We start from the raw sequence: 18,865 nt of genomic DNA, 5'->3' as shown, positions 1-18,865 counted from the left end.
TTTCTCCGTTTCTTTCATCATTAATTGAACACACAGATATTCCCAGCCGGTTGGGTGACCCTCCGGTTTGTTTCTCTACCCTCTGGCTCGTCCGTCACAAGCCTGCGAGCCGGCCAGTTTGTTGACATGAAACATCGGCGACAAAAGGGCGAAAGTGATGGGTCTGTATGGGAAAGGAATGCCACACGCATACCGCCCACACACAAAAACCCAACCAGCCGGCTACATATCACCAGCACTGACCACTTCTGCCGACTGCAAAACATGTGCGCTGTGCAGAGATGAAACAAAACGCACCGCTACAAATATGCATGCTCATACATGTACACACACTTGAGTAAACAGCACACACTCGCACACGCACACACACACACACACACACACACACACTCTTATTGTGCGGGACAGGTCAAGCTCTTCTAACCTGTTTTTCCAGCTAAAACGGAAGCCCTTTGAGGATAAATCTACTCTGGTTTGGCCTGAAGGGACAGTAAAGCTGTAAAGAAATGGCTATATTTTGCTTAGCAGATTAAATTTTATTACTGAGTGTTTTAGAAACAAAACTACTTTCCTGCATCTCATGTCGACATGCTCACCACTTTTGGCTACAGCAGAGGCGGTGACGTGTTAAGTTTAAGGCTGAATTCAGACTTAGAATAGCATTGCATTAAAAAAAAGAAAAATCAAATAGTTTGACATGCTGCCAAGTGAGGAGATGAAATATAAACCAGGTTTGAAGGTTTATCAGACACCAAGATAGTGCAGAGCAGTTTATTCACCTATGACTTAGGATTTTACAACTCTAAGAGGTTATTAAAGAACCAATCTAGGGTTGCAAGCAATTGAAGATTATTTTCATTATAAAAAAATCTGTCTATAATTTTCTGGATTATTTGATTTATCGTCCCAGAGTGACTTCTTCAAATGTCTTGTTTTGTCCGACCTACAGCCCCCAAAACCTGAAGATAGTCAGTTTAAAATAATATAAAAGTAAAAGAGTAGAGCAGCTAATCCTCACATTGTCAAAGCTGTAAAATGCTTGGCATATTTCTAACAACTTCAACGACTCATCAATTTTTAAAAGAGTTGGCAATGAATTATCTTTGCATCACTTAATCCATTTATATCTATTTGGTTATGGCACCAAAACTTGGATTCCAAACTGGCCGAGTTGCCAAAACAATCTGAAACTAAAACGCCTCGAGCCCGATATGCTTATCCAAAATAGTTTTTAACATGTGAGGGAACCCGCTACTACGTTTATATTTCGTTGCAATATGATGTGTAGCAAAACCTCCGTTCAAACAAATAGACAAGCTCTGTGTGCTTGTGTTTAAGAGATCAAGAAATTTGGGCTGAGCTGCTTTTTTCTTCATGCTGACTGATTATGGCACACAAGTCTGGAAGTGTTGGTGTGTGTGACACACACACACACACACACACACAAAAAGCACACACTAAAAGTTGAAGTTGAGAGGACTGCGACTGCACAGTCAGCACTTCGAGCTACAATGACACGACAGGAAAAGAGAGAGAAGCAGCAGGCGGCTGATAAGAAGTGAGAGAATGAGAGAGAAAACTGTCTGGCACTGATTTCCAGCTGCTGATTGTATGAGTCTTGATGAGGTTTGTGCAGTCTAGGGTCACCAATAGTGGGGTGAATAATTCCCAAGGTCAAGCATGAAACTTTCAATCTCAATTTTTAAGCCAGATGGACAAAAAGTCCTGAACGTGCTCAGGAAAAATGGAAACTTACAATTCAACAAAACAATTTACAATTCTGTCGATGTGCAAACTTCATCTGCTAAGGAAGACGGTGAGACAATCAATGACAAAGATGTGCTTCTTGTCAAACAAAACGTACTTTATAGCCTAAAAATAGCAGCAGCCAATGCAAGAATATACTTTCTTAGCTGGCACTGAACCTATTTAAGAGATAAAAGAATTATCTGTCTGTCTTTTAGATTATGTGTGTGTTTTAGAAGCTGCCACACGTAAAAGTGAAAGTAAAACGTTGGTTGCAGACCTGAATCAATCATTCAGCTTTTATCTTCCATAAATGAAACCAGAGCACTACTGCACTACTTGCGGAAAAATGCTAGTGGCAGCGATTGCTTTTGAGATCTGGCTGGCCAGATAGTTGGTAGGCATTTTGTAAAATAAAAAAAAATCTGCAGCTAACCCCTCTTGCAGTAGTGTTCCTAATTTGTTTGACAGGAACAGCAGATAGTCTTTATGGCCTCTACATGAAGAAGACAAAAAAAAAATCGTATTTCTCTTTTTTAAGAAACGCATCCATCATCTCTTTGGCGATGCTAGACCGAGCCACTTCTTAACTAATGCTTCATTAGAATGATGTCTCTTTTTTTCGAGGATGCCACACTTTTCTCATGCTTATGTGATAATGAAGCTGATGTTGAAAAGACAAAGAGAAGCGCATAAAAAAAAATCCATTTCTACACTTCTTCATCTTTGTTTGTGTCTAACACACTTTGAATGCTAACCCTACTCTAAACACTGTGTTGTGGAAGCCACAGTTACGACATAATCCTTAACAAAGCATCTAAACATTCCAGTTTAAGTGTTCAGATCTGAATTTGTCCCACAAATGTAATGAGTTTCAGATTTTTTTAACAAGCTGAAAAAATTGACTCCATATATCTTTTTTATGGTTCAAACGTTGGTTACAAAATGTCCGAAATAATAGAGAAAACAACAAAAAAAAGAATTTTGTGGAAAAAATGGGCAGGGTTATGCCAGGGGGACGGGTTTTCACCATCAGATACACATACATAGTGAATAAATGAGCAAATATGGGGAGTTAGGAGCTCAAAGGTTCTCTCCAAACTCCTGAATCTTTAACAATTAATAAACACAGCATGATGCATCAACTGCATGGTCTATTTCAGGCCTCAAATTGATCCATAAACAGCTTTTAGTGAATAATTTAGGAGGGATTTGACAATGTTTTCCAGGATGTTTTGCATTATCTGGAAGATTCTCGTTTTGCGAGTCACCCCTGTTTTTACTTTGCTGGCATACATCCAGCGCTAATGTGAACATAGTGGTGTGTTACATAACCTGATAACTGCTTTCTACAAATTGTTTTTTTCTTGCAGCAATAAAGATTTCAGGCATTTGATCACATTCAAATCGCTGCCATAAGTGACTCAAACTGCTCTTTTTAGATAGATAAAACAAAAAAAAAACAGAAGAACAAGGACAGATGGGCAGAGAGAAACAAGATAATTGGAGGGAGAGATAGAGGGAAGAGTGAGTGAGGGAGAGAGGCCCACCCATTATACAAAAGGAGGAGTGGAGATTCAGGTCTACCCTGTGACAACCTTACTAGGCTGAGATGGGGTAATCTTTACTCAGAGTCGTAAATCTCTGTGTTCTCTTATACTTAAAAAGAGACAGACACAGTAAATATGTCTGGGCTCCCGGCTTCTTAAAGAGTCAAGTTCACAGATCTGAGTTAGAGGTTGAGATTAGAGTTGAGATTAGGTATTAGAGTTGAGATTAGATGAAGAGTTCAGGCTAGGGAGGGAGGAAGAATAAATAATAATAAATAAAGGTGATGTATTGCAAATGTATGTGTGTCACAGGGAATGTCACAAGCTTGTCACAAGAAGTGTGTGTGTGTGTGTGTGTGTGTGTGTGTGTGTGTGTGTGTGTGTGTGGGGGGGGGGACAAAAACTGTGTGACAAAAACTAATTGTGTCTATAGTACTCATCTCACAGTGTAAGAATCTGAAAGGGGGGTCAGTTCTTGAGATGTGCTACCTAACAAACGCTCTTTTAACCGCAGCACACCTAACAGGGTCCTAAAGGCTAGGCAGGGTGGCCAGATAAGTGCCAAAACACTGATAAACAGCAGACGATGCAGACGGTCCTGACAATCGCAAACGAAACACAAGGCAGTTAATTTCCTGAGAGGCACATTCCAATAGCAATGTTGTGTTTAGTCTAGTCTAAGACCTGCATACTTACTCACATCCTATCTAATGTAGTTTCACAAATCAAAATAAATAGTGCAAAGAAGTCCAGCTATTACAACTGAAATGTATACAAAAATAACCAGGAGGCCTGAACAACACCTGATAATATGTGTTGTGTCTTGTGATATTGCATTTTAAACAACACATTAAAGTTTTGGCAGATAAATACTCTAATTTCTCCAATGCAAGAAAAACTAATTGTTTACTTGATTTAAACTCTAATGGTGGTAGGCAAAAAACTAATGTTTGCAAAACCGATTTTTGAATCAGTGACATTACAGGGACAACAAGGATAAACAGCATGCTTACTTGATGTCTACATGTACAGCAGTTAGTGCTAGCACTTGAGAGCTGTTGTTAACGGTAACATTGTTATCTTTATGGATAACCATTGGCTGTGTGTTTCCCTAGGGCTGAAACTAACGATAATTCTCATTAGCGATAGATCTGTTGATTATGTTCCTGATTAACAGAATAATAGTTTGATTTAAAAAATGCTCTGTTGCAATTCCTTAAAGCCCGAGTTGAAATATTGAAATGTCTTGTTTTGGCAAAGTCCAAAACCCAAATATATGTAGTTTAATATCATAGAAGACCAAGAAAATCAGAACACTTTAACATTTAAGAAGCTTGTTCCTTAGAATTTCGGGCATTTTTGCCTAAAAATTACTTAAAGTGCTCATATTATGCTCATTTTCAGGTTCATAATTGTATTTAGAGGTTGTACCAGAATATGTTTATGTAGTTTATTTTCAAAAAACACCTTATTTTGTTGTACTGCACATTGCTGCAGCTCCTCTTTTCACCCTGTGTGTTGAGCTCTCTGTTTTAGCTACAGAGTGAGGCATCTCACTTCTGTTCCATCTTTGTTGGGAGTCGCACATGTGCAGTAAGCACTGCTAGCCAGTCAGAAGCAGAGTATGAGGGCGTGCCACGCTAGCAGCTAGGCGAGCATTATAACGTGTGTTACAAAGTGACGAGCGTTTGTCTCTGAAGTAAAGGCTGGACTACAATAGAGCTGTTTGGAGAAGTTTGTGAACAGTGTTTTCTGTTGGAGATGGGAAGTCCCTTTGGGCTTTTTCACTTTGTAAACCTATAACGTGCACAAAAAAGATATATAACACAATAAAGGAAAGGGAAAAAGCCAAAAAGCATAATATGAGCACTTTAAATGTTCTGTAAATCAACTAATTGATTAAAATTGATTGTTTTTTTACTACAGTTTGGGCTGTGCCTTCCTCAATATCACCATCAATAAAAAAGAAAATCGGTAGAACTAGTATAAAAAGATACAAAGGAAAGATTGTCTTGCATGTGTGTTTCCTTGATCCTATAGTAGTAGCCTATTATTTAAAGTCCCTGAGGCCAAAATGTAGACTAATATAACAAGCTGCTTGAGGGTAAAACATGTGACGGTCTGTTGACAGAGTGCGGTGTGCCTACAGTGAATTCATGGTTCACTTGTGTTTGTGTGTTTTCTAAATTATGTCCAGATTGCATGGATTTAAACCTCCCTGCAAGTAATGATAAGTACAGGGAAGGCACAAATAGGTGCTGTCAATATTTTATTAGTAATTTTAGTAAATCTCAAATGCTCTACAACTTGTACAGCTATTTCATATAATCCACACCCTGTTATATTATTACATAACATATATAAATAAAGTTTATTTTTCTTACATACTTTATTGTTTTCTGTCTGCGGTTACTATTTCCTGCAATGACAGCCAGTGTGTCATTAAAATTTCATCTCATCTAAAAAGGTCACATCACGTTGACTGAAAAGGCTGTTGAGTGCCTACACACACACACACACACACACACACACACACACACACACACACAGAAGGAGAAATGTCAGAATATAAAGTATTGATGACTTCTACAGCTATCAATACAGAACTGAACTTCAAAAGTAAACAGTCGTGCGCTGACAGAGCAGATTTGATTATAAAGAGCACAACCTAAAGAAACAGTTTGTGTACACATACTGAAGCTGTTGGATGCCGCCATTACCGTGGTAACTGATGCCAAGCGGCAAGTGAGAGGAACTTAAGATGTAGGCGGGGTGTCAGGTCAGGGGAGAGTCAGGGGAGGGGGCGTCGTTACCACGTCAACGTGGCCGCAGCGTGGAGGCTGCTGTGGTAACATAAAATCATTTTTTGCAACTTCTTTGGAATAAAGTACTTGCTGCTGTGTTTTTGTACACAGATCTGCTCTCACGTGCAACAAGCTTAGAAGGATTTCAAGATTCAAAGTTACATTTCAACCCTGTATTTCTCATACTCATCTCAAGATTCGGGACCTTTTCCCTCATCCCATTATAAGCTTCATAGAAGTAGGCCTACATTTTACCCAGTTGACTCACAGATATCCCACCCAATGTTAGTCTCTCATACAAAGAAGGCTTTAGTACACTTAATATTAGAAGAAAGCATGCTGCTTTAAAAGGAAATGACAGGTTGTTGTTATTGTTAACAGTTCCTAGTTTATTTACCTGCAGATTTTTACCTTTAAGGTGTCAGATCTCTTTGGAGTAAAAGCCCCTTTACATAAACAATATGGTACTGGCTCTATGTCTGGCTGTACTCATTGTTTAAGCTACCAGACACACTGGGTTAACAAAAACGGGACAAAAAATGTTGGTTAACTGACTAGAAGTGAAAACATTGACAACATTTAGATGGACTGCACTGATCCAACTAAAACGATATGCTGTTTAAATGAGCTGAGATTGGAGCTGCCCATATGCACCGGTACCTGCTACAGATGCCCCAAACACACAATGTCACATCATTTCATGACTTTTCCCATAATATCTAATATTTCTGTCATGCTCTATCTATCTGGCTGTCTTTTTGCAAATACTCCAAAACATTAGGGTTTCAAGCTCTTCTGATTTATTTCACAGTACAGCTTGCATTGCCCAAAGTAAATAGTTTCATGAAAATAACAGCATGGCAAAACCTTTTTTTGTACACTCTTGTATGAATTAAGTACTTGACGAATCATAAGTATTCTTCTTCTTTCTCAATTCATCATCGTCCAAACGAGGTAAATATTGCTGTAATGCAGTTCTGCCGCTGGTTTTTTTCTACATTTCAATACTTAACACTATTCTCCACACTTTATACACAACAACTGAGTGTATTCTCATAATTACTTGCAGTAAATCTCCCTGTCGAGCTTTGAGCCAACATAGATTGTTTTCAACTCTCTGTGAAGCCGGACTTGTTGCCAAACCCTCCCACCTCGCCAGCATTACTTAGATGAGCCACAGAGCCCTTTTCTTGGCTAAATGTCACACAACAACACCGTGCACCACTACAGCAACTCAAAGGTCAATCCACAGCAGCTGATCTGAGATAAGTGACGCTGAAACATGTGAATTAAGAGACAGTTAGTTGAGATGTTGCCGACAAAGTTTAGTGATGTTTTACCTTCGTTACTACGTCTTACATTCGGATACTGCTGCTACTACGGAGAAAGAAAGTCTAATTCCTTACTGTGCTAGACACAGCAAGGGTGTCTACTGTCTGTGACCTTGATGGGAGATGCCTGAAAGAGGAAAAATATATCCCAGCGGGGTATGGCGTCAGTGTGTGTATGTCCTCCTGAGAGAGGGAGTGTGCACATGTGTGTATTTGTTTGAGTGATTTGAAAGAGGAAAAGCAGCAAAGCCAAACGGGAACGTGTTTTTGATATCACCAATCGCAAAAACGCAACTGAGGTTACTTTTGATTGCTTACAAAGCCTCAACGCCGCTTCTCAGCCGAGTCATTTTAGTCAGAAACACAGCTTTAGACTAACAACGCTGTGTTTGCTTACCTTTGTTGGTTTGGATTGTAAGAAATAAACCTACGTTGTCTTTTTGGAATCCTACCGAGAATGTCTACAGACTGAATGTAATAACTGATAAAGATGGCAGCTCAATTTAGTATCCCGCCTGAAACTCTAGTAAATACTAGCAGTTTTAAATTTGAAACTAATATGTCTTTGACATCAAATACTCAAAACCCAAAAGAGTCTGGTGAATAGAGACTGTCTTCTTATAATAAAATGCCCGATGCACATTGTAACCATGGCCGTTTCTTGTCAGTTTCATTGCAAGAGGCTGAACTTTATCCTGACATCCTTGGATGAGAGCATCAGCAAAATGCCTAAAATAAAAACCATGTATTGGATATATTAATATATAATGTATGCTGTGTTGCAGGCAGAATAAATCCACATAATACTGATCCCCAAGATGGAAACTTTTGCTCATTGCTCGCCCTATTCCACAAAGAGGTCAAAGGTCAAGATCAGCTATAACCTCCTTGTTTAAACACAGCCTGGTAGATCACTGCGCCAGAGTGAACTCACTGTGATATGGAAGACCTATGCAGCTGCTTTTTGTGTTTTACCCTTCACCGCAAAATTAGGTAATCTGCCGGTGACATTTGCCAAACACAAGAAAATCGTAGTAGGAAAGAGGAACAGTAATCGTAACACACTACTACAAACTAAAGCCTTAAAAATAAGCATCAGGTTCAACCACAACCTCTGACAGTCTCATAAACAAGCAAATACTATGAGCCTAGTCAAAATGAACTGCAGGTTACTGTATGGGGTCAATATTTCTGTCACTCCTCTATTTTCCAGGTAAGAAAAATAGTCACACATGATACAAATCCCTGCTACCTGTCTTGGAGTAACCACAAAATGAATGGGTGAATTTATCATCACACCGTTTAAGGTGTCTCTAGATTGCATGACAACATCAAATTATTTCCACAAACCTTTCTTGAACTCCTCCAGCATGGAGTCCAGCTTGGTGTCGTGGAAGACAAAGTGGACAGGATGGTTGTAGAACTTGGTGATGGTCTTGAGTGTGGTGCAGTCGTCCGGGTCAACGAAAGCCAGGTCCTTGACGTACAGGATGTCCACGATGTTGGACCGCTCCTGCTCATACACAGGTATCCTCGTGTATCCGCTCTCCATGATCTCTGACATGGTGTTGAAGTCCAACACGGTGTCGCTGTGGATCATGAAGCAGTTGCTGACCGGCGTCATGACATCCTCCACTGTTTTGGTCCTGAGCTCCAGTGCGCCTTGAATCATGTTTAGCTCCTCTTTCACCAGGTCATTGTATGGCTCGGTGACTTTCAGCATCCCAACCAGCTTCTCCCGGTTGTACACAGTGCCGATCTCCTGACCCAGGACGCAGTCCAGGAGCTTGCTGATGGGCCACGACAGAGGGAAAGTTAACAGCATGAATAACTTGGTAACAAGGATTGTGTTCGCCCCGACTGCCAGACCGTGCCTGGAGCAAAGCGCCTGCGGGACGATCTCGCCGAAAATAACGATGCCGACTGTGGAGGAAACCACAGCGCCGATCCCAGACTTGGTGAGGTCGTCCAGGAGGATGGTGAGGGTGGTGTTGACCAGGACGTTTCCGAGGAGCAGCGAGCACAGCAAGTAGTTACCCTTCCTGCGGATGGGCTCGATCTTCCGCGCGTACTTCTTCTCCTTCTCGGTACCGCAGCTCTGCACGATGCGGAGCTCCATCGGATCCAGCGCCATCAGCCCCAGGTTGAGCCCGCTGAACATGCCGGACAACACTAGCAGGAAGGCGATGAGGATCACCTGCAGCCAGATGGGCAGCATGGACTTCGCCACTTCCACCACACGCACTCTGCCGTCTTTATCGTCCAGCATGTACCACGTCTCATCTTTCTCCTGGGTGTCGCGGACGCACAAGCCGAACACCTTCACCGCCTCGCTTTTGCGGAGCTGCTTGATCCGGAGGCTGACCACCCCGGAGGTGTTTTGGTTCGTTACCACCATGGACCCCTTCACTTCTATATCCTCTGTGAGTTTGGGACAAGTCCTATTTAAGGGGGTCATGTTATGGCCGAAAGTATCATCCACTTTATCGCTGGAGTAAAGTTCCGTGAACTTAATGAGCGCCGAGCTGTTTGGGAGCAAGTGAAGCCCGTAGAACCTAAATAAGGTATCGCTGCCCTCGGTCACCTGAATTACCCCTGTCTCTGTGGTCTTGGCCGGCGTCTCGCTCCTTTCCAGTCTCATGCCGAGTATCCGGGGCGCGACTCTTGACTCCGCCACCGCCTCCTTAGCCTGCCTGCCCGAAAAAACACACAAAAAAAATAATAATAAAGTTAGCGTAAACCTCCGTCCACTCGACTCTATCGCCATGTTGTTTCGCTCTGTGCGAATAGGGGAACTGACGTCACATGCTCGTTTCCACGAGTCTACCTCGTCATTTGCATACCCGCATACCTCGAAAATACAACAAATCAGCGGGAGAGACGTCACTCGACCGAGCCCCCTCAGTTTTCATTTTTAAAGTCGTCTGATATTTTTTTGGTGTTAAGGTGGACTACGTGGAGTTTTAGAACTGTAACTTACTTTTTCAGACTGATTGAATTTTTTTAAGGATCAATTTTGGAGATTTGACAACATAGACATAGCAAGGCTTTTATTTAATATGTATTTCATATTTTATTTATAAACGCTAAACTATATGAGGGCTGACCAATAGGCCTACTCAGCTGAATTCACATAATAGCCTAATACACAAGAATCTCTTTTTACATTCTTATTTTTATTAGCAACAGTCCAGACATTATAGATTGACATTTACATTGCAATTACCTTTATTTCAATTAATTTCCAGGTCTGTATGTCTACCTGATAAAAAATATTGTAAACTTTTGTTAGATAGATAGATAGATTGATTATTGATCCCAAAAATGGGAAATTACAGTTACAGCAGCAAAATATCAAACACACAGCACACATACAGAATATACATGAAATAATAGGATACAATACAATATGTTGCTTGTTGAGGCTCTCCTATTAACTTGTCCTCCTGAGAACTGTCAAATGATAAATGAAAATAGTTTTCTATGGGACAGAATGCCATATACGTTCACATTTAGTAACATTACAATAGCCTAATCACTATAACTATTTGACATTCCTCATTAATTTACATATGAAATTAATTAAAATAAAGGAAAATGTCATACTGACAACTTCTTTTTATCGTTGTGCTTATTATGACGTATATTAGGACACAACTGAGGACTACTGAGTAACATGTGATAGAAAAAGTACAGAAGATAAGTGACAAAGACAACACTGATAACTGATCCCAACTTCTTATAAGCATCCCAAATTTCCAGATTACTTCACTATTGTAGTCACTTCACTATGGCTCTTAATAAAGGATGTTTATGGTTAAGTTTGTAACAGATTACATTTGTTTTGCATCTGAAAGATCCTTTGTGCTTTTTCCTGTACATTTCTCATGCTTTATGTACTGAAACATCAGTGCATGTACATATCTTTACTGAGAACAGAGCTCCATCTTGTGTTCAAATCACACACAGTGCAGCCTGATGGCCATGTGAAAATGATGCAAATGTAATCAGATCAACTTCCCCACAAGGTGTTGATAAAGCTTAAATTGTTCTTAAATTGTCCTTGAAGAGCTAATGATGCAGTTATTATTAGTGTAATTTATTACATGAAAAGCAGATGTGTGTTCTGGAAGGAAGGGTGTAATTCTCATTTCAACTTTGAAGAAGAAACATCTATGGAGCTACTCTGGTGAGGATGGTGCTCCCTATGAATAGTAATACACTATGACATTTTTGTCCACTTATATTTTTGACCTCAACTGTATATCGAGAAAGAGGCGTGTTAATTGTAATTATAGCGATGAAATGATTCAAAGACTGATTAAAATACACGATTGAATACATTTTAGTTTATGTTTTTTTGTTTTGTTTATTTGGTAAAAGTTGGAGCTTACAAAGTCATACGAGAACTGGAAGTTTTTTTGTTTGTCTGTTGTTTAGAGACACAACTTCTCAGTTCTTAGAGTTAATTTGCATTCATTCAGCATTCATTTGAATGAAACCAAACATTTATGCACCTGCCTTTTATTTTCACCTTTTTTATTCATTTTTTTATCACTACTGTGCAAATCCTTTAAGCTTTTTATTTTACTCTTCCTCTGTCCCTTCTGTGTGTGTGCGTGTGTGTGTGTATATATATATATATATATATATATATATATATATATATATATATAAAATACTGTATATACTGTATCCACTATATAAAATTCTTTGGTGCCTTTAACTTTTATTATCAGCACAGCTGACGCGACGGTGCAGGGATACCCTCTGCTCGAAGGAGCTTCTCTGTGTGTGTCAGGGCGCTGTCCTGGAAGAGCAGCTCCTGTGGAGGTTGAGGGAAGACCATCTTTTTCTCCCGACAGCAACGGGCCTCTTTAGTCGCCATCAGTACGGCCTGTTGACGGTGTGCAGCGGCCTCTGGGTTGACGCAGATGCAGATTACTGGGGTTGCCATCTTCACTTATAGATACTGAAATACACTTAGACACAGTAACAGCACAACATTATTATTTTTATTTTAACATTATTTTATATTATGCATTCAGTTTCTAATATAACAATGCATGTTAGTGTACAAAAGGTCATTGATACCCTTTTATCACACTGCAGGGAGGAAGTGTCAGAGCAGGATGACAACTGCTCAACCCTGATTACAGCTGTTCAGATGAAGATGACTTTGAGGTAGAGCGAATATAACTTCTGAAGTTGACATTTTATACACTTGTCAGCCCATTTCCCTCTGGCAAAGTTTGTATGCCATCTTTACGCTCAAAATCAGTTAAAAATCCTTTGCCCCAAAAGTTGCCAGTAAAACATGTCTATCTGACAATTTCTATTTGATGAAATGCATTCCTGAGATGGCACATGCTGTTACAGCATGAACAGAAACATGAATTAGGTTAGTAATATGTAAAAAGTTAATGTTTTTGTGACAGCAACAATAAGAATAATTACAGCAACAATAACTTTACTCTACAACATGATTTTTCAACCAGTAGTCATGGAATTTAATGACAACTAGGCTGACTACAGCTTTGTCTGTTATGACAGTACTATAATGAGGGATTCTTTCACTCTGGTGACTGTCTTTACAGCCATGGTGAGAACCATCTGCCCTGCGTGACATTGACCACCCTAGCATCTGGTGGGAGCGCGTACGAAGGGTCAACCCTTCAAAACCTTGAGGCAGGACGGAAGTGGTGACAGCCCTTCCTCTACATTTTCATCTTCTGAAGACGACGAGCCTTCTACACATGGAGTCAGCAAGAAAGAAGGGCTAATAGCCTGGTGCGAGAAAGGAGAGGGAGCTCGTTGAAATACAAGCAGCGTTATTCTGATTTGAGGTGTGAAAAGATGAAGATAAAGAAGGAGAGGAAAACGTTTGGTCTGCTTTCAAGAATAACATTTGGGGCTCGAATGGAAGATAGACCGCAGTGCCAGGGAAATCCAATCAACCTGTGAGGATGCGTGCTACCTCCAGGTTCATGGTAAGAAAGTAACTTACATTTTGTCAATTTTTCAATTTATTTTATCTTACAGTGGGCACATATCCTTTCATGAGTTAATTTATGTATCTTATTTAATTATCATGGAGAACAGAGAACATACTCAGTTAAGCTAAGATAGCTCTTATCTCACTTATGGCCCAGGCCAACATATTTTTAACAACTTGCAACAAAACAAATCTGTTGACTATTTCCTTTTGGGAGGGGTGCGAGTGTACAACTGGACTACAGACTTAACCTTTCATATATGCTGTTGGTTACAGGTCACTTCAGACATCCAGAGATAATGGCCAAGATCCAAAAAGAGCTGCTTGACCGAAGGAATGAGCTGGCCGTTTCATATCGCAGACAAGATTTAAGTTGGAGATGGAAGTGAGGAAGCAAAGACTGAAGGTAGAGAGGAAAAAATAGATATGAAGAAGATGGAGAATATCTCTGAGTTATGCCACAACTCAGAAAGCCCATATGTTAAATCTTCGCTACGGGCCAATGCCAGTCAGGTCACGCAAACTCGGACTTGCTAACATATATCATTTAAGAGAATAGGAGAGCAATCAGAAAAATGGCACCAAATAGAGAGAGGTAATTGAGGGAAACGCCAAACATTTCAGATTTGACAAAACTGAAGTAAAGAAACATCAACATTAGCAACCACCATCAAATATCCTTGCAACCACTTGATAACACCCTAGAGTCAAAAAGCATTGTGCAAATAACAGTGTCTAACTTAACGCCACCTGACCCAATCTAATTCATCCTAACCTAGCCTAATTTAACCAAGGGTAGCCCAACACATATCCTAATTTAGCTTCGGTTAGGTTCTGGCAGATTCCTTAGGGTTAGACCCTAAAAGACAGTAGAAAGAAGAAATAAGGCAAGAATAGGTTGAAAAAAGTGACAAAAACTTTGAAAAAAGCAGAAAAAAACTTTGAAGAAGGGCGCCCGGATAGCTCGTTGGTAGAGCGGGCGCCCATATATAGAGGTTTACTCCTCGACGTGGCGGGCCTGGGTTCGACTCTGACCTGAAGCCCTTTGCTGCATGTCATTCCCCCTCTCTCTCTCCCTTTCATGTCTTCATCTGTCCTGTAGAAATAAGGCTGAAAATGCCCCAAAAAAAGATCTTTAAAAATAACTTAAAAGTAAGGAAAGTCAAGAATAGGTCAAAAAACGACAAAACTTCAAAAAAAAGCGACAGACTTGGAGAAAGAAAGTAGAAGTAACTACAGTCTTGTAACTGAAAAACATTTTGCAGAAAATGTCACGTACCCCCTGCAGTTCTTTGATCAATGGATCACAGGTGGAGTGGGTCCTGAGTCCCGAGGAGACTTAATAGTAGATTTAATAATATTTTATTTGTAATGCACTTTACATTTGGAGCAAATCTCAAAGTGCTACAGTTAAGATCGTAAAAGCATGGTAAAAACATCAATATAAAATAAATAGACAGCGCAACGACTTGCAGGGTAATTAAACTCATAAGTTCTGCTAATAGAAATGTTTTTAGTCGGTTTTTAAAAGTCTCAATAGTTTGAGGTGCTCTCAGATGGTCGGGGAGGGCGTTCCAAATCCGAGGAGCGGCAGAACAGAAAGCCCGATCACCCACGGTGCTGAGCTCAGTCTTGGGGAGAAGGAGGCGGTTGAGTTCGTTGAACGGAGGGATCGAGTTGTAGTTAGAGGGGTGAGTAGTCCTTCAGATAGGGGGGGGGACATTTCCATAGATGCACTGGAAGGTAAGGATTTCAATCCTGGCGGAAACAGGAAGCCAGTGAAGTGAATGGAGAACGGGTGTGATGGGTCATATTTTCACACTCTCATCAGGATCCTTGCTAGCCTGGCTCCGCCCTCCTACGTACTTCCGCTCAATTTTCGGTGTGTTCCGTGCCGTCGTCCGTTGGAGGCGCTGTCGGCCTTCATTTTGGTCGACCTGACATGCTCAGTCGGAGACAGGGCAGTCGGGACTTGTACAGTAATCCAGTCTGGAGGAGACAAAGGTGTGGACCAGTTTTTCAGCATCTGCTAAGGTGAGTGTCCTCCAGGAGGCGCTACTCCAGCCCACCTGCTGCTGCTGAATGTTCCTTTTTTTGGTTCATGCTTCATGATGATGAGATAACAGGTAACAGCCTAACCCTTTTATTGTTTCATTGCACTGATTCAGATGTAGATTGTATCATCTTTTGTTTAGAAGTTTTTTTTTTTATCATAACAAGCTTTATACTTATCTTTTAAGTTAAAAGCATACTATGTAACTTTTCCTGTTTCGGTCCTCCTACAGGTTGTTAGACCACAACCTGTAGGGGGACCGAAGAGGGAAAAGTTACATAGTATGCCTTTAAAGTAGCAATACCACAGTGTAAAAATACTCCATTAGAAGTAAAGTACTCATTATAAAAGTTGACAATATATGATACATTATGAAAGTGAATTATTATTGCAGATGGTGAGTAAGCAGCATTGTATTGTTGTAGCTAGTCGAGAGGCAGCTCATGTCACGCCCCCACCTGCCGTGACTTCTGCACGGTGACAGTCTGGTGTGTGTGTGAATGTCTTTGGTTATTTCTTCATTTTGTTATGCCTGCTGTGTGTTTGGTGTGTTTTTTGTTCTTTTTCTGTCTGTGTGTGTTTCTGTTCCCGCCTACATTTTCCACAGAGTGAGGACACGCCCCCCCCTGTTGATTCTCCCCACACCTGGTACCAACTCCAATCAGTGCACCTGCAGAGGAAACAAAACTCAGTTAAGCTAAGATAGCTCTTATCTCACTTATGGCGCCAGGCCAACATATTTTTAACAACTTGCAACAAAACAAATCTGTTGACTATTTCCTTTTGGGAGGGTGCGAGTGTACAACTGGACTACAGACTTAACCTTCATATAGCTGTTGGTTACAGGTCACCTCAGAAATCCAGAGACAATGGCCAAGATCCAAAAAGAGCTGCTTGAACGAAGGAATGAGCTGGCCGTTTCGCAGACAAGTATTTAAGTTGGAGATGGAAGTGAGGAAGCAAAGACTGAAGGTAGAGAGGAAAAAATAGATATGAAGATGTGTGTGAATGTCTTTGGTTTATTTTCATTTTGTTATGCCTGCTGTGTTTTTTGTTCTTTTGTCTGTCTGTGTGTTTCTGTTCCCTACATTTTCCACAGAGTGACACGCCCCCCCCCCTGTTGATTCTCCCCACACCTGGTACCAACTCCAATCAGCGTACCTGCTGCTCATCCTGCGCCATCACCTGCCTTCAAATGCCAGTCGGACTTTCCTCTCCCTGCCCGATTGTTGCTTACCACTGAGTATGCTTTTCACCAGCCTTCGAGAGTTGTATCTAATCTAGTTTCTTGTTTTTGTACTTACCTGTCTGCTCCGCTCCCTCACGTTACTAACTGGAAGATCTCTGTTCTCAGAAATAACCCACCTTGCTGCCAATAGCCACGCCACGCACTGGAACATCAAGTCTGCAGCCCCACTTAGGAACACAGCCCAACACCCTCTCTGCCAGTCCAGCCATCTTCGGACCCAGCACCCTCTCTGCCAGTCCAGCCATCTTCGGACCCAGCACCCCACTGCAGGCCCACACTCACAGCTTCAATAAAATAAGATTCCTTACCACCTACTCCAGTCTGCGCCTGAGTTCTGATCCTCCTTCCTGACAGCTCATTGTGTTTAATTTACAACATTGCATCATATTTTATAAAATGATCATGAGGAGGAATAAGTGTCATAAATGAAAATGCTAAGGTGCAACAACTCAAAATTATACTTCAGTATTTGAGTTATATCAGTCTTCCACTGGTGAAGAGGAAGGGAAGAAGATGAAGAAGGAAACGAGCTGGAGAAGAAGGTAAAGGAGATAAATTAGTCCTGACATCATCCTAAGACATCCAGGTTCTGTATCCATCCACCAAGTCTGGCCCTGACTGATGTATAGAGACGGACCAGTGTTTTACTCAAAGAAACGTGACACAAATTCTGTTTCTAAGGCAAAAGTCAACTGCAACTTTTTTGAAGTAACTATACCAACAACTGAGAATTTTTGGGACACTAAATATAAATAAGGTCCCTTGGGAGCTCAGTAGTGAATATGGGACAAAAGAAACCTCTTGAAAATCTTAAAGAAGATATCTGAAGATGGAACAAAAGCAAGAAAAAAAATCATTAAAAAAATATTAAAGTGATAATCCAAAGATCTGTTGTTGTGACCTTGTGGTCACATCATTGTTTGGTTCATGCTCAGTGTTTTCACAGATAAATATGATGATTCTTCGTCTGTATTTGTACCGAGGTGCATCCAGTTAACTCATATAAATAACAGTAGCAATGAAGCTGAATCACCTCAGAATTAAAGAATAGAGTATAAGCAGCATTGTAATGTTGTAGCTAGATGGAACAAATGCTAATGTGTTATTATATTTGGTAGTTTAATCAATATTAATGCATCATATTTCATAAAAAAATATAATATTAAACACTTATTAAAGTGATAATCCAAAAATGTGTTTTTAGGCATTTTGGCGTCACCTTGTGGTCACATTATTATTTGACGAAAGCATGGTTCATGCTCAGTGTTTTCACAAATGAATATGATGATCCTGCTTCTGTATTCGTAGGTGCATCCAGTTAACTCATAAATAACAGTAACCATGTAGTTAGATCATCTCACAAAGACTGAACATCGTAACTGTTGTTGCAGGGCTGTTGTATTAGACTATATTAGTTTTAGCTCGGTGTACCTAATAAAGTGAGAGTAGATTTGGGGGTTTTAGCACAGTGGTTTCCTCATCTGGTTCTTCAGGAAACTGAAACCTCAGTCAGGAGAGGGAGGGTGGCAGAAGAGACACTACAGAGGCCTACGAGGAAACAGAACAGAAAGCTAAGAACAGTTCCTTTAAAGCTTGCGTTGTTGTTGTTTTTTGGCTCTCTTCCATATCCGGTCACAACCACTGCAGCGGAGTGGGCAAAGCTAAGAACAGGAGGGAAATATCAGTGGTGGAAAGAAACTTAAGTTTTGAGTATTTAGATGTTTTACCCATAGACTGTATACTATTATACAGTCTATGGTTTTACCTCATTAAAAGTAGCAATACAACAGTAAATACACTGGTACAAGTATAAGCAGCATTGTAATGTAGCTGGTCTAGATGATGATTGACATCTCCCTCATCGTTCTGTTGGAAACATAGCCAGTCAGTTATCATTCTGCATAAAGTTTGGTGAAGTCATCACATTTTACAGAATAGTTCCACTCAACTTTGCATACAAAAAAAGTGAGATTAGCTTCTAAAGTATATGCATTACCGAATATACAAGTAGAGATGAAACAGTGAGTCAATTCATCAATAAAACCGAATTGGCACCTATTTTGATTATTGTTTAGGTAATTTTCTAAGCATACATGCCATGTCATGATTCCAAGTTTTCAGCTTTTAACAAGGCTAT

General features: G+C 40.4%; 1 protein-coding gene across 3 annotated transcripts in view; it reads right to left on the bottom strand.

Moving 5' to 3' along the window:
- Positions 1–10,257, bottom strand: part of LOC116054384 (metal transporter CNNM4) — a 55,654-nt gene extending 45,397 nt beyond the window's left edge. For 2 of the 3 annotated variants that reach the window (XR_004106055.2, XM_031305914.2), the window contains exon 1: positions 8,782–10,257. Coding sequence is in view for 2 of the 3 variants with exons in the window: in XM_031305914.2 (XP_031161774.1) it covers positions 8,782–10,198 (1,417 nt within the window). In the remaining variant the exon portion in view is untranslated. The remainder of the gene's footprint in view (positions 1–8,781) is intronic. The other variant, XM_031305915.2, reaches the window with a different exon arrangement.
- Between the last annotated feature and the right edge of the window lie 8,608 nt (positions 10,258–18,865).

The sequence above is a fragment of the Sander lucioperca genome, chromosome 2 (genome assembly GCF_008315115.2).
Source record: "Sander lucioperca isolate FBNREF2018 chromosome 2, SLUC_FBN_1.2, whole genome shotgun sequence".
Lineage (NCBI taxonomy): Eukaryota > Metazoa > Chordata > Actinopteri > Perciformes > Percidae > Sander > Sander lucioperca.
Note: the sequence above shows the minus strand (reverse complement) of the source record. Positions and strands in the feature narration are given on the sequence as shown.